The sequence below is a fragment of the Apodemus sylvaticus genome, chromosome 20, assembly GCF_947179515.1.
Source record: "Apodemus sylvaticus chromosome 20, mApoSyl1.1, whole genome shotgun sequence".
In the NCBI taxonomy this organism is placed as follows: Eukaryota; Metazoa; Chordata; class Mammalia; order Rodentia; family Muridae; genus Apodemus; species Apodemus sylvaticus.
The window spans coordinates 49113611-49130107 of record NC_067491.1 but is presented as its reverse complement, the minus strand read 5'-3'; the positions used below and the strand labels follow the sequence as shown (position 1 = coordinate 49130107).

General features: G+C 50.1%; 1 protein-coding gene across 2 annotated transcripts in view; it reads right to left on the bottom strand.

Moving 5' to 3' along the window:
- Positions 1 to 16497, bottom strand: part of Chst11 (carbohydrate sulfotransferase 11) — a 212222-nt gene that overhangs the window by 89787 nt on the left and 105938 nt on the right. For both annotated transcript variants that reach the window (XM_052166039.1, XM_052166040.1), the window contains exon 2: positions 10553 to 10638. In XM_052166039.1, the coding sequence (XP_052021999.1) occupies positions 10553 to 10638 (86 nt within the window). The remainder of the gene's footprint in view (positions 1 to 10552; positions 10639 to 16497) is intronic.

The following is a 16497-nucleotide window of genomic DNA, read 5'->3' as shown; positions in this document are numbered from 1 at the left end:
CCACAGACTCTGAATGGACAGCTCGAGGCTTGCCCAGCCCGCAGCCCGCTCTCCCTGGCAGGTCTCTCCTGTTAATAGCGGACAGATCCAGCACAGTCCATATCACTCTTCCAACACCAGTACTTGGTAGGGCTTCAGTGCCAGCATGGAAGATGGCTGCCAAACCACCTCCGCTGAAATCTGAAGAACGCGTGGAACACCGAAATAGGTCCCCCACCCCCACCCCCGCGGGCAAGGAACGTGAACCAAGAAGAAACTTACACATGGTTACTATGTCTGGGCAGGGCACGCTCAAAAAAGGAACATCTAAAAACAGCCGCCTAACATTTTCATTTTTATTTTAAGAGACAAAAAAAAAAGTTCCAACCCCATAGAAGTGCTAGCTTCCTGTAATGTCCCTGAGTCAGACATTGTCTCTAGTTTGTCTCTAGTCTCTGCAAACACACTCTTGGCTTGCGAATGCTCAGCCCAGCTCAACAAAGTGCCTGTGTGAGTCTGAGGGAGAGTTAGCCACACCAGGAAGGGAAATGTACTTGCAGGCACAGAATGCATGGTCTCCCATTTCCCTGAACCCAGTCACTGGGGACAGAGGTATACTGAGAACCCTGTGGGAAAACTTTATTTTTTTTTAATTTTTTTTTTGTTTTTTGTTTTTTGTTTTTGTTTTTGTTTTTGTTTTTTGGATTTGGTATTTTTTGGCCTTGAACTCAGAAATCTGCCTGCCTCTGCCTCAGCCTCTGCCTCCCAGAGTGCTGGGATTACAGGCCTGCACCACTACCGCCCAACTGTGTGGGAAAACTTCAAATTTAAAAATATATATATATACTAGCTGCTAAACTTGGCTGCATGTCACACTGTTGTTCTGTTGACTTCATAGAAATCAACTCATTCCATTTTGGAACAACCCAGAGATCTAGAAACTGCCAGCACCCCACCCTACCCCCACCCCACCATACATACACACTTTACAGATTAAGAAACTGGGATTCAGGGAGATTAAGAGAGTACCCCGAATTCCCTTACCAGGGCAGGGGCATCTGGCTTTACCAAGTCTTAACTGCTGTGTGACACAATGTGGTTAACTGAGGTTAAATCATTCATTTGTAGTTTCCAGATGAGGAAATCAAAGCCCCCTCCCCCAAGATCCTGAATTCCCTCTGTAAGGTGGTCCAGTCCTGCCTGTGAGGGGAAGAGTTCAAATATGAGGGAGTGACTTGGGCTCCCAAATGCCTTCACCTTCAGTTAAACTGTGTCTTTGGAGACCTGTGGCATCATGGGTAGGTGGGGGGGGGGCTGGTAGGGAGGACTGCCACACTCCTGGTATTTACCGTTCTCTAGAACTTAAGTTCTCAGAGAGTCAAGCGCAGGCACCACTAGCCTGCATGCAGAGGGACTCTTCTTCCCCGAACCCCAGAGCCCTGGATAGTTTTATATCAACTTGACACAAGCTAGCATCATCAGGGGGTGGGGGGGGCCCTCAAATGAGAAATTGCCTCCCTAAGATCCAGCTGTAGGCAAGGCTGTAGGGCATTTTCCGAATTAGCCCAGCCCATTGTGGGTAGCTTTGCTCCTGGTGGTTCCCAGGTTCTAGAAGCAACCAGGCTGAGCAAGCCAGGGGAAGCAAGCCAGTAAGCAGCACCCCTCCATGGCCTCTGGATCAGCTCCTGCATCCAGGTTCCTGCACTGTGTGAGTTCCTGTCCCGACTTCCTTTGATGATGGACTGCGATGTGGAAACATAAGCTGAATAAACCCCCTTCCTCTCCAAGTTGCTTTGGTCATGGCGTCTCACCTCAGCAGTAGAAACCCTAACTAAGACCCCAGATGCTCTTCCACTGTGGTGTCTAGCTGTCTCTGGCCACATGTCAAGCTCACAGGGCCCAGGAGAAAGTGGCTGTGTTTAGAGCCTCCATAACTCATATTAGGTTTTGAATGTGAAACACCCACAGTAGGCTCCTGTATTTGGGCACTTGGTTCCCTGCTGGTGGTACTATTTTGGGGGTGGGTGTCTGTGAGAGTTTTAGGAGATGGGTCCTCACTGGAGGAAGTGAGTAGTTTTCAGAAGGCAGGTCTTGAGGTACAGCCTGGCAGGGTTTCCAGCCAAACTCTCCCTGCTTTCTGTCTGACACCCGGATGTAATGAGCCAGCGGCGTTTCCAGCCACCATGCCTTCGGTGGCTGCTTGATAGGCAGTGTCTCCTCAATTCTTAGAATAAATGATCATTTGAAATGTAAATAAATTATATCGAATAAAAAAAAAAGACAAAAGAAAAAAAAAGAAAAAAAAAAGAATAAATGAGAAAGGTACCTAACTCAATACACACCGAGGAGTCCCTACCAGGGCTTGGCTAGGAAGCCAAGTAGGTTCCAGACTCACAAGTCACAGTCCCTACCCTCTAGAGGGCTCCTTACCTCAAGAAGCTAGTGCAAATGAACCAGGACACACCAGCAAACAATGACAGCTAGGTCACTTCAGTGGCCACATCATTCCAGTACACAACCCTGGCTCCAGACAGCGTAAGAAAATCAGAACAGCGACTGCCTTTGGTTTTTTTGTTTGTTCGTTTTTTACCAGTGACATGTAGAGATGGTATTTTGAGTGCCCTGGGCTGGATGAAATATCTGATTAAAATTCATTTCCCCTGTCTGCTTTGTACCTCTGGGCTAACAGAAAATCCTCAGAGGAAGGAAAGCAGGGGGTGTTTCCCTATGGAGGTCTCTTCTGGAAGCAGCAGCAGCAGCAGCAGCAGCAGCAGCAGTCGCAGCAATAACTCATCAAGCCACAGCAACACCACAGCCTGGCTCATCTGCTGCACGCCCAGACACTCTACATGTCTTCAAAAGTTAAGTCTGAAAAAGCTAAAACCTTTGCGCCTTTTCATTCCTGTTTTATAAGCAAACTCTCCAGTGTTGAAAAACATTTGCCTGAGACCAGAGTATGTCCTGGGGGGAGGAGGAGACCCCCCTCCTCCCCTCTCCCCTGCAAAGCAGCGGCCCACAGAGCATGACGACCACACTGGGGCTCCATCTGACAAGGTCAAATTCCAATTGGCCGAGAAGCTGCTTGCATTGTGCAATTTACAGAAAAATCAAATTATGAAGAGGCCTCTCCTAATTGAGGGTAATTCAGGAAATAACTCTCGGTAAGCGGCAGCTTGTCCAGCTGTGTGACCATTTGGCAACAGCTGAGATCATTCCGACACCCCAACGCCGCTTCTCCCACTGAAAAGATGTCAGACTCTGTTCCCACAGACCACCACAGAAAAACTCCAGTAGTTCCAAGCGCTTCCTCGTCGATTTGCCAAAGATTGTGTCAAAGAACGGGGCATTCCCGAATTTTCTGTGTCTGAAACAGAACAACGGCCTACAGAGGCAGCAAGAGTTAGCCACGAACTCACAGGCAGAGCATCCCCGCCCCAGAGGGAGGGGGTGAATTAACTCCCCTCCCCACCCCCCACCTTCCACCCCCCCCACACACCCCCATTCCCAAGGTCCTCACAGAGGGGGCTTGGGGCAGACACACCTACAGCTTTCCAAACTACGCCACTGTGTTTGCTCACTGTCTAGGACCTGTGTGCAGTGGGCATGTTTATACACACACTGCTCATGGAGACCGAGACATTCACGGCCTTGGAAATGGGTGTCTCTAGCTCCCGAAGGGCCTGAGATACGACACAAATCAAAACGGGGTGCGTTCTCAGTGGGTGACTCCTAACTCTGTCCTGACAATGATGAACAAAGTTGGATCTGAGTGTGTCCTCAGAGACAGGAAACCCCAGAGATTTCCCTGTCTGTGCGCTCCGAGTTCTGCGGTTGCAGGTGTGCACTGCTGGGCCCCACCTTCTGTGTGAGTGCTGGGGTTGGAACCCAGACCCTCCTGCTTGTGGGGCAAGCCTTTCCTGAATGAGCAGTTGCTCCACTCAGCCTTTGGCATGTGAGGTCTTCCATTCACAGAAACTCATAAGACGGGTGCTTTCCTCTAATTCTCTACAGAACAAACTGAGGTCTGTGGAGGCTGGGTAATGGCCGCAGGTCATATACCCTCACTTCAGGTATCCAGTCCTCTCCTATGACCTGAATTACATCTCCCTCCAGGTCTCCACCTGTCCTAACTTGATTGGATATCTGACCGGGGCAGATTTTTTGACGGAGTATAATGGAGCTACTAACCATGGCTAAAAAAAAAAAAAAAAAAAAAAAAAAAACGACAGCCCACTGTCCCTGGCTTTGCAGAGATCCTCGCTGGCCTAATGTCACTTGGCATGAATAATGTAGCACTCGAGAGACTGCTATAGGTAGGGATGGGTTAATGTAATAGTCCGTCTTTGCTAGCCAGCTGCCGTTCTGCTAGGCCATCTCTCGGTAACAGCTCTGCGGAAGGAGCCGGTCTCCGACTGAATCAATCCCTCTTTGGCCGGTGGACAGCTGTTGGGTCAAAGCAAGATAATGAGACGGGTCCATCATTAGCCAGGTGGCCGGTGATGAAGAGATCGACACAGCAGAGTGAGGGTTGAACAACCGCTGCCCCTCCTGGCCATCTTAGGCAGGTACCACCCCCAGCGTTCTCTGCAAACAGCAAACTGCAGAAGCAAAGCAACCTCCCCATCCCCCCCTTTTTTAAAAAAAAGATTTATTATATGTAAGTACACTGTACCTGTCTTTAGACACACCAGAAGAGGGCGTCAGATCTCATTACAGATGGCTGTGAGCTACCATGTGGTTGCCGGGATTTGAAATCAGGATCTCCGGAAGAGCAGTCAGTGCTCTTACCCGCTGAGCCATCTCTCTAGCCCCAGCCTCCCGCTTCTTGATTATTTGGAAGATGCAACTGATCCCTGGAAACCTCATCAGATGTCTGGTCATTCCCCTCCGCCCACAGGAGAGGAAAGATTTCAGGCCTGAGTGTATCGTTAAAACAAGAACACAAGATAGCTTGTGTTAGACTCCAAAGTGTCTCTCACTGATGGCCCTGGAGGCCCTCTCAGCCCTGGGCTGCTGAACTCTGAAGCCCAGAACAATTACCTCGGAAGCCTTGGGACATAGTGACAGAGTGGCAAAGTCCTAGACTGGATAAAAATCAGGCACTGAGGGAAAGCCTCGGCCCTGGGCAATTCTTCACATCTCTAAGTTCATCTCGTGTGTGGCCACAGCTGAGAGCTACTGGTTTATCAACAATAACTTCGCTTTACAGAGAGTGGTGCGGAGACCAAGAGTTGGGGTGTCGGGGAGGCCTTCAGCTCTGGAGAAGCCCTACCGCTTAACAAGCAGCTGCGTTGGAGGTACAAGTGCTTCAGGAACTGAGTGTCTCTCTGCCCTGCTGCACACTGACTTCACTTCCACTCCCTCTAGATGAGGACTATGACCCAAGCTCCCTGGGACTGTGTGTTTTTCCTCTCCCTTCCAACCCGGCTCCAGCAACTCCTGACTCAATGTGAACGACTGTGGACCTTACCCTGCTCTAAGTCATCTTCAAAGCCGGTCTCTCCTAGCATCGTCTATGTCTTCAACGGCCTGGCTCAAGGGCAACTTCCTCTTTAGAGTCCCCACTGTGCATAGGGCTTGGGGAGGAGAGGGGTGCTAACACCACATCTCCTCTCACCCTTTCCTGCTGTCTCTCTTCTGGGACCTTTTTTGCTCTGTTTATTCTTTAAGAACCCGTAGGACCAGCAAAATATGTTAAGCACTGCAGAAAACACTACTTAAGGTCAGGGTGAGGGATGTATCCACAGGCCCCTTCCAGCCCCGGACCACGCTATCAGTGTAATATTTTCAGTTGGATGAACACCTCTAAGGAGCGAGAACCACCACCCAACAGCAGAGTTCTTAGAGGTGACTTCTGCTTAACCCAGCTCTAAGCCAGGACACAAAGTCCTCTCCTGCCTTGGCCAGACAAACACCAGACTAAAGACAGAAAACTGCCATCTGCCACTGTGTACAGGACATTTACTGTGAGTTCCGCGCCACTCCACGGCCTCAGCTCTGGCCACAGACGGCTGTCTATCTGGGCCCAAGGTCCCATTCCCAGGCTGGGCCCATGCCTCACCTTTGATATAGTAGGAAAGAGATCCTTCTGGAAGCTCTTTTCTACCTGGAGGAAAAGCACCAGGGTCTCCTCCTCTTACAGGCTAGCCAGGTCAGAAAGACCCAGTTCTGTTGTTTAGTACTATGTGATATTAGCACACTGCGTAGCCTCTTTAAAAACTCAGTTACCTTCTGAAAAATGGGGTTATCAGAGACCTTCATCTGGAAGGGGACATTGTAAAGTCTCAGTGAGGGATTGGGCCATGGCTCACTGGTAGGGAAAATGGCTGCTCAGTGGCCAAGGGGCCTTGGGTTCCATCTTCAACCCAACAAAAGCAAGACCAGACACCCGTGTTTGGGAAATGTCTGGACTCGTCACAGATGTGTGTCCCATGTTCAGTAAACACCAACAGTCCTTTCTCCTTCCTCCCCTTCCTCTTCACCCCATCCTTAATCCTGTGCATCCCTGGAGGAGAAGAACGTTCAGTTCAGTACACCAAGAGGTGACAGAGATAAGTGGGACCTCAGCGTTTCAGCCCTATTCAGCAGCACATCACCCAGATAAACATCTGGACCCAGGAAGCCCCGTTTAGACCTAGCTATGCTGCTTGCAAGTTCGTGGCCAGCACCAAGCCATGCCTCCTGCCCCCTTAGAACGCTCTAATGACAGGGCAGGCACACATGCTAAAGAAAGCCATAGCGGGGCAGGCCAAACCGCGTGAATGATACTGTGAGGATTTCAGGGAAGCCATGAGAGGCCGGGAGGTGGGGAGGCAGGAGGACAAGCTGTCTCACCCTCGACGGCATTCAGGGACAATTACACCCTCTCACCCAGCTGAGAGCAGTTCTCTGCCCCGTGGGTCAGCACTGAGCGGGGGCAGCCTGCAGATGGCTCGGCCCACAAGTCTGTGGTTGGCAACTCCTGAACTTTCGGTGACTCGGCGCCAGCTGATCCGATCAGCAATTATGTTTTATTTTGGGGCCAGGGAGACAGCAGAGCACCAGGGAAATTATAAGACATTACAGTGCTATTTGGCTAAGAATATCAACTGTGAAGGATTTTTTTTTTCTTAACCAATTGTTCTTTAGATAGTTTGGGGTTTTCAGTGCACTAAGAAGTTAGGGTAGAGGCAACTGTCCCTGGGCTGGGTTTGGCTCTTTATCCAATGAAAACCTTGCTGGATAGACATCTGTTTGTGGGAGGAGGGTGGTTCCTACTGAGAGGATTTTGAGGGTAAGAGTCACTAGTACCAGTCACTAGTAACTGAGTGCAATCTCTCCAGACTGGGAGGAGGCATTCCTTCTGTGGTTGGATCCGCACTGTTTCGTACTAGCAATCTGGACTCAAATAAATCATATGCAATTATTAGTTTCGCTTCTCTAGCCATAAAAGGGGAAATAACATCTAGCTCAGAGTTCATCATACAGATCCAGTGAGCTGAACCCAAGACCCAGAAAGTGTCTGGCTTAGCATATTGCATCTGAGGTAAGTAAGAAGGTGCTTCTGGCTGTAAGGTGAATTTCTGGTCCTAAGAAATAAATGGTCTCTGGTTTTGGCCATCCTGTTATTAAGACCAAATAGACACCCAGCAAAAAAAATAAAAAAATAATAAAAATAAAAATAAAAAGCTGTGAACACCATTTCTGGGAGCTGTTCCTGTCAGAGTAATTGGAGAGTTTGTCACTTGCCTCGGTGACTACCTTGTTCCAGGCTCGGCAGCCGAGCTGGGAGGAAACGCTGAGGAAGCACAGGGAGCTCAGTTGAGACTGGAGATGGCTCAGGATGGCAACGCTGTCTAAGCTCATCAGAGTGTGTGTGTGTCCCCTTCTCTTAACTCTGCAGCCCATCACTAACTAAAAGCAAGACCCACTTAAGGACTGCGCGTGGGAACGGGGCATAATTGCCACTTGTGAAAGAAACCAGACCCAGAAAAAAAGATCTTAGACTACACCCCCAGGAAACGGGGTGATCTTCCCGAAAGAGTGTTTGCTGGATGGTCTGGAGAGCCCAGACAGTGTGCCCAAGATGCCCTTGAAGGACAGTGACTCACTTACCAGCACCCTCGTCTGTGAGGGGCAGAGCTGAATGTACCTTTCAGCAACAAAACACTCTACCTCTGTGAGGAGGGGTGGCAGTAGATGGGACAGTCACCTCTCCTTTGACTGGTCTGCCAAGAAACCATACGGGGCTGTGCTCACCAGCCCGGGACAGAGCCAGCACCCGTTACAGGTGCCTGTGTTAGCTTCAGACCCCTCTATGCCCAGTGTCTGTCCTGCCAGGGGGACATTGAGTAAACAAACCAGGAAAGCATAAACCCCACAGCGGGTGGCTGGCGCGGAAGGTCACTGTATCGCCTCCTGAATCCAGCAGTTGGTAATAGTCCCAGAATGTCTTAAAGACGAATAGCAGTCAAAGCTTGGTTATGAAGCCTATGCACAGTCACAGAGCTAGGAAATGATGTCACTGGACTTGGACACCAAGTCTGACTCTGAAGTCGAGGAAAGAGACAGATCACATCCAGTCATCCTCCAGAGTCCCAGAGGGATGTCGGGAGACGGGCACCTCGTGAGGGCTCAGTCACACCTTCCGGCTTGCGCTGCTAGATACGTGGGAAGTGGGATCCTGAACCTTGAGCTTTGTTCTCTCAAAAGTCACAAATACTTGGGGACCCCTGACATCAAGCAGGCCCAGTGTAAGGCCCCGGATGTAAATGGCAGACAAGACTCAGTCCATGAGCTTTCTACCCAGAGGGCCAGCCTTAGAAGAAGCGGCTCTCCGCCTATGCATCTAGTGCTGTTCATCAACGGCAAAGAGACACCCAGCAAAAAAGCTGTGACCACCATTTCTGGGAGCCGTTCAGGTCAGATTGATGACAGAGAACACGGATGGTTCTGATGGAGTAGCTTGGATGGGTATTGATAGAGTACACCAGAAATCCTATGTGTGGTCAAAGGCTGATTTGTTGTCTTCATGAACATGACAGAGTAGATAGGCTAGGAAACTTAGTCACAATGGCCAGGTCACGGGGGCAGCAAAGGAACCCAATATCAAATCTCCAGCAGAAGAAGGTTTTTTGTTAGTTTGTTTGTTTTATTTGATATATTTTTTTATTTACATTTCAAATGATTTCCCCTTTTCTGGCTCCCCAAAGAAGTTTTAAGAGACATTTAGTTTGCAATCCTCCGTGTGCTCTGTCCAAGTCACATCTAGAGCCCCAAGACAGAGAATCAACAGAACACCACTGAGCACCATCAGGTCACTGAAGGTGCCCAGATTCTAGTCCTACCCCCCACCCCCACCCCTCATCCCCACCCCCCACCCCTCACTCCCTACCGCCCACCCCCACCTACACACACACACACACACACACACACACAAGGAGCAAGTTGGTAGACTACAGAGAAAGGGAACAAAGACGCTTTTAAGTTTGTGCCTTTGCAATGACTCCAAGAATCTGTCCTCTGAGACCTGAGTATTATCCTCTCCCACCAGGCACCATAGTCTATGGAAATACAAAATTAAGAATGGAGAACAGAACGAAGGCCTGAGCTCCTCCGCAGACTGTCTCTCCTCAGCCCGCACTCATTTCTCAGCAGTTACTAAGACCCGTTGGCTCAGTCACTCAATCAGGAGCAACACTAACTAACAGACATTCCTATAGAAGGACCAGCTCAAGAGTCTCCACACCAACTCAAGTGGCCTGAGGCCATGGCTGTGCTGACCAGGCCTCCTGGTTACTGCTTGCTTCCTAAGGAAGGCATGGAAGGCCCAGAAGGCCTGGAAGGCACGCTCCTCTCCCACCCACCCCCAACCTCCATGCTTGCCACCTTGTTAACTAATCAACCAAAAAACCCAGCAACGGTCACTTTACATCCACACCCCAACCAGGGGGTCTTCAGCCGTGAGGTCATCGCTGGGTCTCACTAACTCCATGTGGAGTTTGCCCACGTGCACGCCTTTCTGGGGGTGCCAGTGGAGGCTTGCAAGAGCTTGTAGGCTCTTGAAGTTCCGAGTCCCATTGCCAGGACCTGAGACGATGTGACCCCAAAGACCCAAACCCCAGGAGGGTTAAAAGTACAGTCCCGCACAAATCCTCCACATTTCTTAAACAACTTTTTCTACAACTTACACAACGTTCCTAGACTACACCTATCCAAAAGGCTTGAGACAAGACATGGTTGATATTTGGGCTCCCCTGTGGATTTCTGGACTTTCTGCACATGCGTAATGAGGCTCCTTGGGAACAGGATACACATCTGTGCATGAGGATTCATTTATATTGCATATGCATCTTACATACAGTGTCCTGAGATAACTTTGTACAATATTTCAGCACACCTGTGTTTTACCTGTGATCCATCGCATAAAATCAGACATGGAATTTTCCACTTGTGGTAAATTGGGTTTGGGGCGTGTTTCCAGTTAAGGATGCTGGACATGAAGACAATCACCAAAGGTAAAGTGTCAGGCAGGGGAGGGCATGTCAAAGCCCCAGAACACACTGATAGCATCAATGGAGGACTGGGGTCCTACCTGGGTGGGGTTGTAGAGCTCCTGCAGTGGACTTCGAGATCCCTTCCGGCAGCAGATGTCCACACCAAAGGGGTTCCTCCGCATGACTGAGGAGAGAAAGCAGCTCATCAGAAAACAGCTACAAAGGTCCGCTGTCTGACAGAGGAGAGGGCATCCGGGAAGGAGGAAGAAACAGGATGCAAAGAGGAAAGAGCAGCTCCTAGCAACGAGCCCACTGCTGTCATGGCCGCCACAGCACCGTGCTGTTCTGTCCCCCACACCCCGGCGGCACAGACCACACTAAAAATGCTTTCCTACAGCACACAGGAAAACAGGACAAGCATCGAAAGCCCACTGAAATGTAACCACTTTCAGAAGGCATCAGAGTACCCAAGGAAACAAGTGTGGCTGGTGGTAGGGTGTGTATGTGTGTGCTGGAACCTAGTCTCAGTCACCTAGCAACGGGGCTATGATCTGAGAACCGCACTCTTAGGTGACACAGTCACATACGCTGAGAAGGTGCGAGATGGTTATTCACAGAGGTCCCATGACAAGGCTGCTTAGGCAGGGCACGGAAGACTGTCACTGTGAGCATTAGCCCTAGCTTTCTGTTGCTGTGACAAAGGCCAGAACTGGAAAAAAAATTAACTTGGAAAGGAAAGGGTTAATTTCACCTTATGGCTTATAGTTCATCCCAAAGGAACAACACATAGGAACCTGGAGGCAGAACAAGATGCTGACACATGACAGGCGGGACACTACTGTCCCCGTTTCCCATGGCCCATTAACCCTGCCTTCACGCCACCCAGGCTCAGGGATGGCGCCATCCACAGTAAGCCGAGCTCTCCACCCGCCAATCAGTAGTAAAGCAAATGTCCTACAGACTTATTATCTAGAAGCCAACCTGATGGAGGCAAGCCTTCAACAGAGGCTCCCTCTGTCTGGGTATGTCAGGCTGACGACAAAGACTAGCCATTACAGCATCTTCATAGGAAGAAACGCATTCTAGAGTAACGATAAAATTGGGTTGAGTGAATACGAACCAGTAACCCAGCTATTCACACTGTCCCATGTCATATCCTGGATGGGACACACTTTGCTTTTAAAGAATGGTGTGTGTTGTTGCATCAGTGCCACCAAAGGCCCAGGAGCATGTCTCTGTAGCAGCTCTGTGATGTTTCTATGGCGCAGGCATTGCTGAGGTAGAAACTTCCACCTCCATCCTGATCCCACACCGTTCTGTGCTGACTGTGTCACACAGCGTGCAGCACAGGCACCGCCAATGCCACCTCCTCCAGGGACCTGAGACCTGGGCTCCTGAGAGTGTGGTGAATCATTTTTGAGGGACTCCTCCACAGTAAATCAAAAGCCCAGTCTCTACCAAGTCTTCTACAATGTTCGTTGTCATGAAAATGTTAACTTGAGGCAGAAAGGACAGAGGTCTGTGCTTCTGGAAAGAGCCGGCACTGATAACTGCTATGAGGATTAGAACTCTACATTCGCCTGCAGCGAGGGGGCCAAGAATCCTTATCAATAGAAAGGAACCCTTTTCTCATATTTCCTGTCTACAAACACCCTAAGTCCATGTACCGCCTACCATACACTAACACCTAATTACAGACAGAGGAAGAGGAAGGAACGAAGGAAGGAAAGAAGGCAGGAAAAAAGGAAGGAAGGAAAAGAAAGAAGGAAGGAGGGAAGAAAAGAGAGGAGAGGAGAGGAGGGGAGAGGAGGGTAGAAGACGAACACAGGAACAGGGCTTTGTTCAAACACCTAACCCTTCCTTACAGAGTATCATCACAATGAAGATTAATGGAGCAAGACCAGCAGAGCCTCCCGGAAGTCCAGGGAGCACTCTGATGTGCCATGGTGGCCAAGTGCACATTCCCTCATTCCCTGGACCAGGCAGCCTGAGTTTTCATCACGGCTCTAACCGTCATACCAGTTGACACAAGACCTCAGGCAAATCCCGCGTCCTCTGTCTGCTTCCTCGCCTGCCTCAGGGAGTGGAAAGAGAATCTCTCTCTGGGCTGCTTGTGAGACTTGAACCAGTTATGATAAAGCCTGCTTAAAGTGTGCCAAGCTGCTGTAGTCACTCTAGGTAATGCACGAGATTTGCGCATAGCAATCTATGATCGATGTGGCTTGGCTGCCGTTGAAAGCTGGGAACACCTCTCTGCCTGAACCGCTATCAGTGGGCTGAGTGGGAACTGGCCACACGTCAATCAAGATACAGTCAGAAGACTAAGAAGCCTGCAGGAAGAGGGCTGAGATGAAGGGGGATGCCTCTGATGTCAGGCTGGGGACAGTGAGGAGCCTGGGGACAGCCTGGGAGGGGCCTGGGGACAGCCTGGGAGGAGGGGGGGGGACCTGGGAGGGGCCTGGGGCATGAGAGGAGCCTGGGAGGAGCCTGGGGCCTGGGAGGAGCCTGGGGCCTGGGAGGGGTCTGGGTGATGGTTCACTTGACAAACTGATAACAGAGAAGCACGAAGGCCTTAGTTTAGATCCCAAGAACCCACATTAAAAAACCAACCAGGGCCGGGTGGTGGTGGCACACGCCTTTAATCCCAGCACTCTGGGAGGCAGAGGCAGGCCGATTTCAGAGTTCGAGGCCAGCCTGGTCTACAGAGTGAGTTCCAGGACAGTCAGGGCTACACAGAGAAACCCTGTCTCAAAAAAACCGAATCCAAAAAAACAAAACAAACAAACAAAAAAAACCAACCAGTTACAGTGGCGATTGTCCACAAGTGGGTATTTCTCCCATCCTGGGGACATAGAGATGAGACCCCTGCAGCTCATTGGCCAACTAACCTTACCGAAGTGCAGAATTCTAGGTTCAATGAGAGGACTGGTCTCAGAAAAGAAGGTGTCACATGATACTTGAAAGCAATCTCTGGCTTTTGCAAATACACACACACACACACACACACACACACACACACTCAGGCGTGCATGCATACACACCAAGCACTCCACCCTCCACACAAGCTCACACACACACACAGACCACTCCCCTCCACACACATATACACACACTCACATATAAACACACATCCACATACACAGGCACACACCTGAACCAACCCCCTCCACACACAGACACACACTCACTCACACACACAATATATTCACACACACACACATACATACCATTCCCCCTCCAGACACTCTCATATTCACACACATTCACACACACACACCTTGTACTCCTCCTCTACACACACACACACACAGTGAAGAGTAGTTATCATAAGCAACAGGTGAGCTGCTCTCCTCCCCGACTCCTCCCTCTGAGCCTTGCAGAGACCCTGAAAGTAAAGCATCCAGCCCAGGAGAAAAGGCCACGTGCCCCGCCCCTGTCCTGGCCTTTCTAACAGAAGGCTGGCAAGCATTTTCTGGAAAGGACAAGTGGCGGTTAGTAAGTGCCACCACTGGGTCAAAGAACAATAGAAGAAGATTGACACGAGGCAGGCTAGCGAGCTTCGGTTATGGACAGGAATCTGACGCTCACCGAATCTTCCTGTGTTAGGAAATATGCTTCCTTTGTTGGCTTGTTTTGATGGTTTAACAAAAACAGGCAGGAGGCAGGGTTTGACCCTGAGGCTGGAGTGTAGAGATCCCCTGTCCTGGAGCCCAGGACCCCAAGACCAGCTCTGCACAGATCCTGCAAGCCCAGAGGCCTTCCTATGGGCGGAGGGAATCTTTGAGCAAAAGTCGACACATAGAAGCCATTAGAATTTCATTAGGCTGTCCAGGAAAACACTGTTTTCTTTGTTCCTTCATGGCTGCCTCAGGAAGGTGAGGGAGAAATTCTTTGTGTTTTTCTTTAATTTATGACTTCATTTTTCATTTCCACCAAAAAGGAGGTGAGGTGTGGAGGGCACGCAGGTCCTCCTTCTGCACAATGGTATCGCAGCACTTGGAGGGGTGAACACGGCCATAAACCGTGTGAAATTACACCCACATTGTGCGAGACTCAAGTGGCCCCACGGCAGCGGACAAGCTCATCGGGACCCGCCGCGCTGTGGAACCCATTAAAAGCCGGCTTTTACAGGAGGCAGTATTATTTAATTGGTTTATTTTTCTAAAACAAGGTCTTTAAGAAGCTTGGACCGTGTGGGGCCTGCAGCTTCAGGTCCTTTACCCGTGACTTCATGGGGCGCCATGTGAACTGACTTTGGCACCCCAGGCCACAGAAGCCAAAGGGGCCTGTGTGCTATTTATAAGCGGGACAAGGCCTGCCCTGTGCGGAAGGCCTGTGCGCGTGGAGAACACAAAACCTTTCAGGGGCATTCCAGTGACCCAAACGGTTCACGGTTTCCATTTTCAGATTTCAGATTTTTGCCTTTAAGGATGAGCAACTGGCTTAGCTAGACAGTCCAGTGGGTACCGGTGGCGGTCTGAGTTTGATCTCTGGGACATCGCATTGTAGAAGGAGAGAAGGGACTCCTGCAACCTGTCTTTTGATGTTCAAGTGGCCCCATGATCATACATACACACGCACACACATGCACTTAGTTAGCTAATTAATTTTCAAGGGACTGATAGAGTGATTGGCTGTAGCGCCTATGTCAACATCCAAACGAACCTCCTCAGCAGTTCCCACGAGCATGCGTGGTAAATAGACTCCACAAATCCTCACAAAAACTCACATCTGCACTTAGGCCGTCACTAGTATAAACGTCCCCAGGGACCGCTGACTGGGAGCCTACACCTTATCTCAAAGAATCTTCAGTGCTTCAAATCTAATTTGTTCAGAGTCTGAGGGGCTCTTGGAGCCATCTGGTCACTCCTGCTCACTCTCAAAGGACAAAGGTGGGTCAGCAGTGGGACAGAATGGTCTGTTATACAAGGGGGGGAGCTATGGAGCTGTCCCCGGCCACCAGGTCTCACATCCAATGTCACTTCCCCTCTGTCTGTCCACAGGGGGTTCTTAGTGCCTCTGTGTGGTGTAAGCTAACATGAGGCAAGGGGCCAGACTATCTGAGGACTTAACTAACGGCACCTTTTTTTTCAGGCAGATGTGAGGCCAAACCACTGGCTGGTAGTTCAGAATGAGGCGGAAAAGTTAGTGAGATTGCTAACAGACTTGTCCCCACAGGGTAGTCCTCCTCCAAGGTGGGGTTACCTTAGCCTTCTTGGGCAACAGAGTTAGGACAGGGTTAGGGCGATAGGAGTGGGTTTAAGAACCTGACTTCCAGAATCTACACAAAAATGTCAGACTTGTCTATACACTCCTGTCCAGGGAGTGGACGCATCCATCAGACAGTCTAACCTAATGAGTGACCTCCAGGCCAGTGAGAGGCCTTGTCTCAAAGGATGGAGACAGGGTTTTAGAGGATGCCCTCTGGCTCCCATGCACACCTCGCACCTGCACAAGTGCATACATGTACATACAAACACACACACACACAAACACACATGCTAGGGGGAGACCTAAAGCAAACAGGCAAAAGTGTTGAGAAAAGTTAATACAAGACGGCAAGTCCCCAGCACAGTGGCGCATGTCCAGTGGACTCCACCGCCGCCTGGGGAGCATACAGCTCATTCCCTTCCCTCGTCAGGCTGCACAGGCTGGGAGAAACCTGCCTCTTACAGTCAATTCCCTATCTGTGTCCATTGGTATTCAAGCTCATACGGCGGAGGCCCTTCCCGATACCCTGCAGGACGACACTGAATAGAACTCTCAGCTGCTGAAGGTCATGAGTATAGATCTAAGGATTCAGGAAATATTCCTTGAGTTATGGAAAAGACAAGCAATAGCCTTCATCTAAGAACCAGGAGGCTCGCTGACTTGGAAGCCTTCCCCAGGGGCTCCATTACCCAGCAGGGAAGAATAGACTTGCTCATTCAAAAGTTCACCTGCCACATAAAACTAGCCACTGAAGGGATCCATCAAACCCAACGGCTTTCCTGAGCACCTCTCCCAGCCCCTTTCTGGTCCCTCTGCAGTTATATAACCGAGT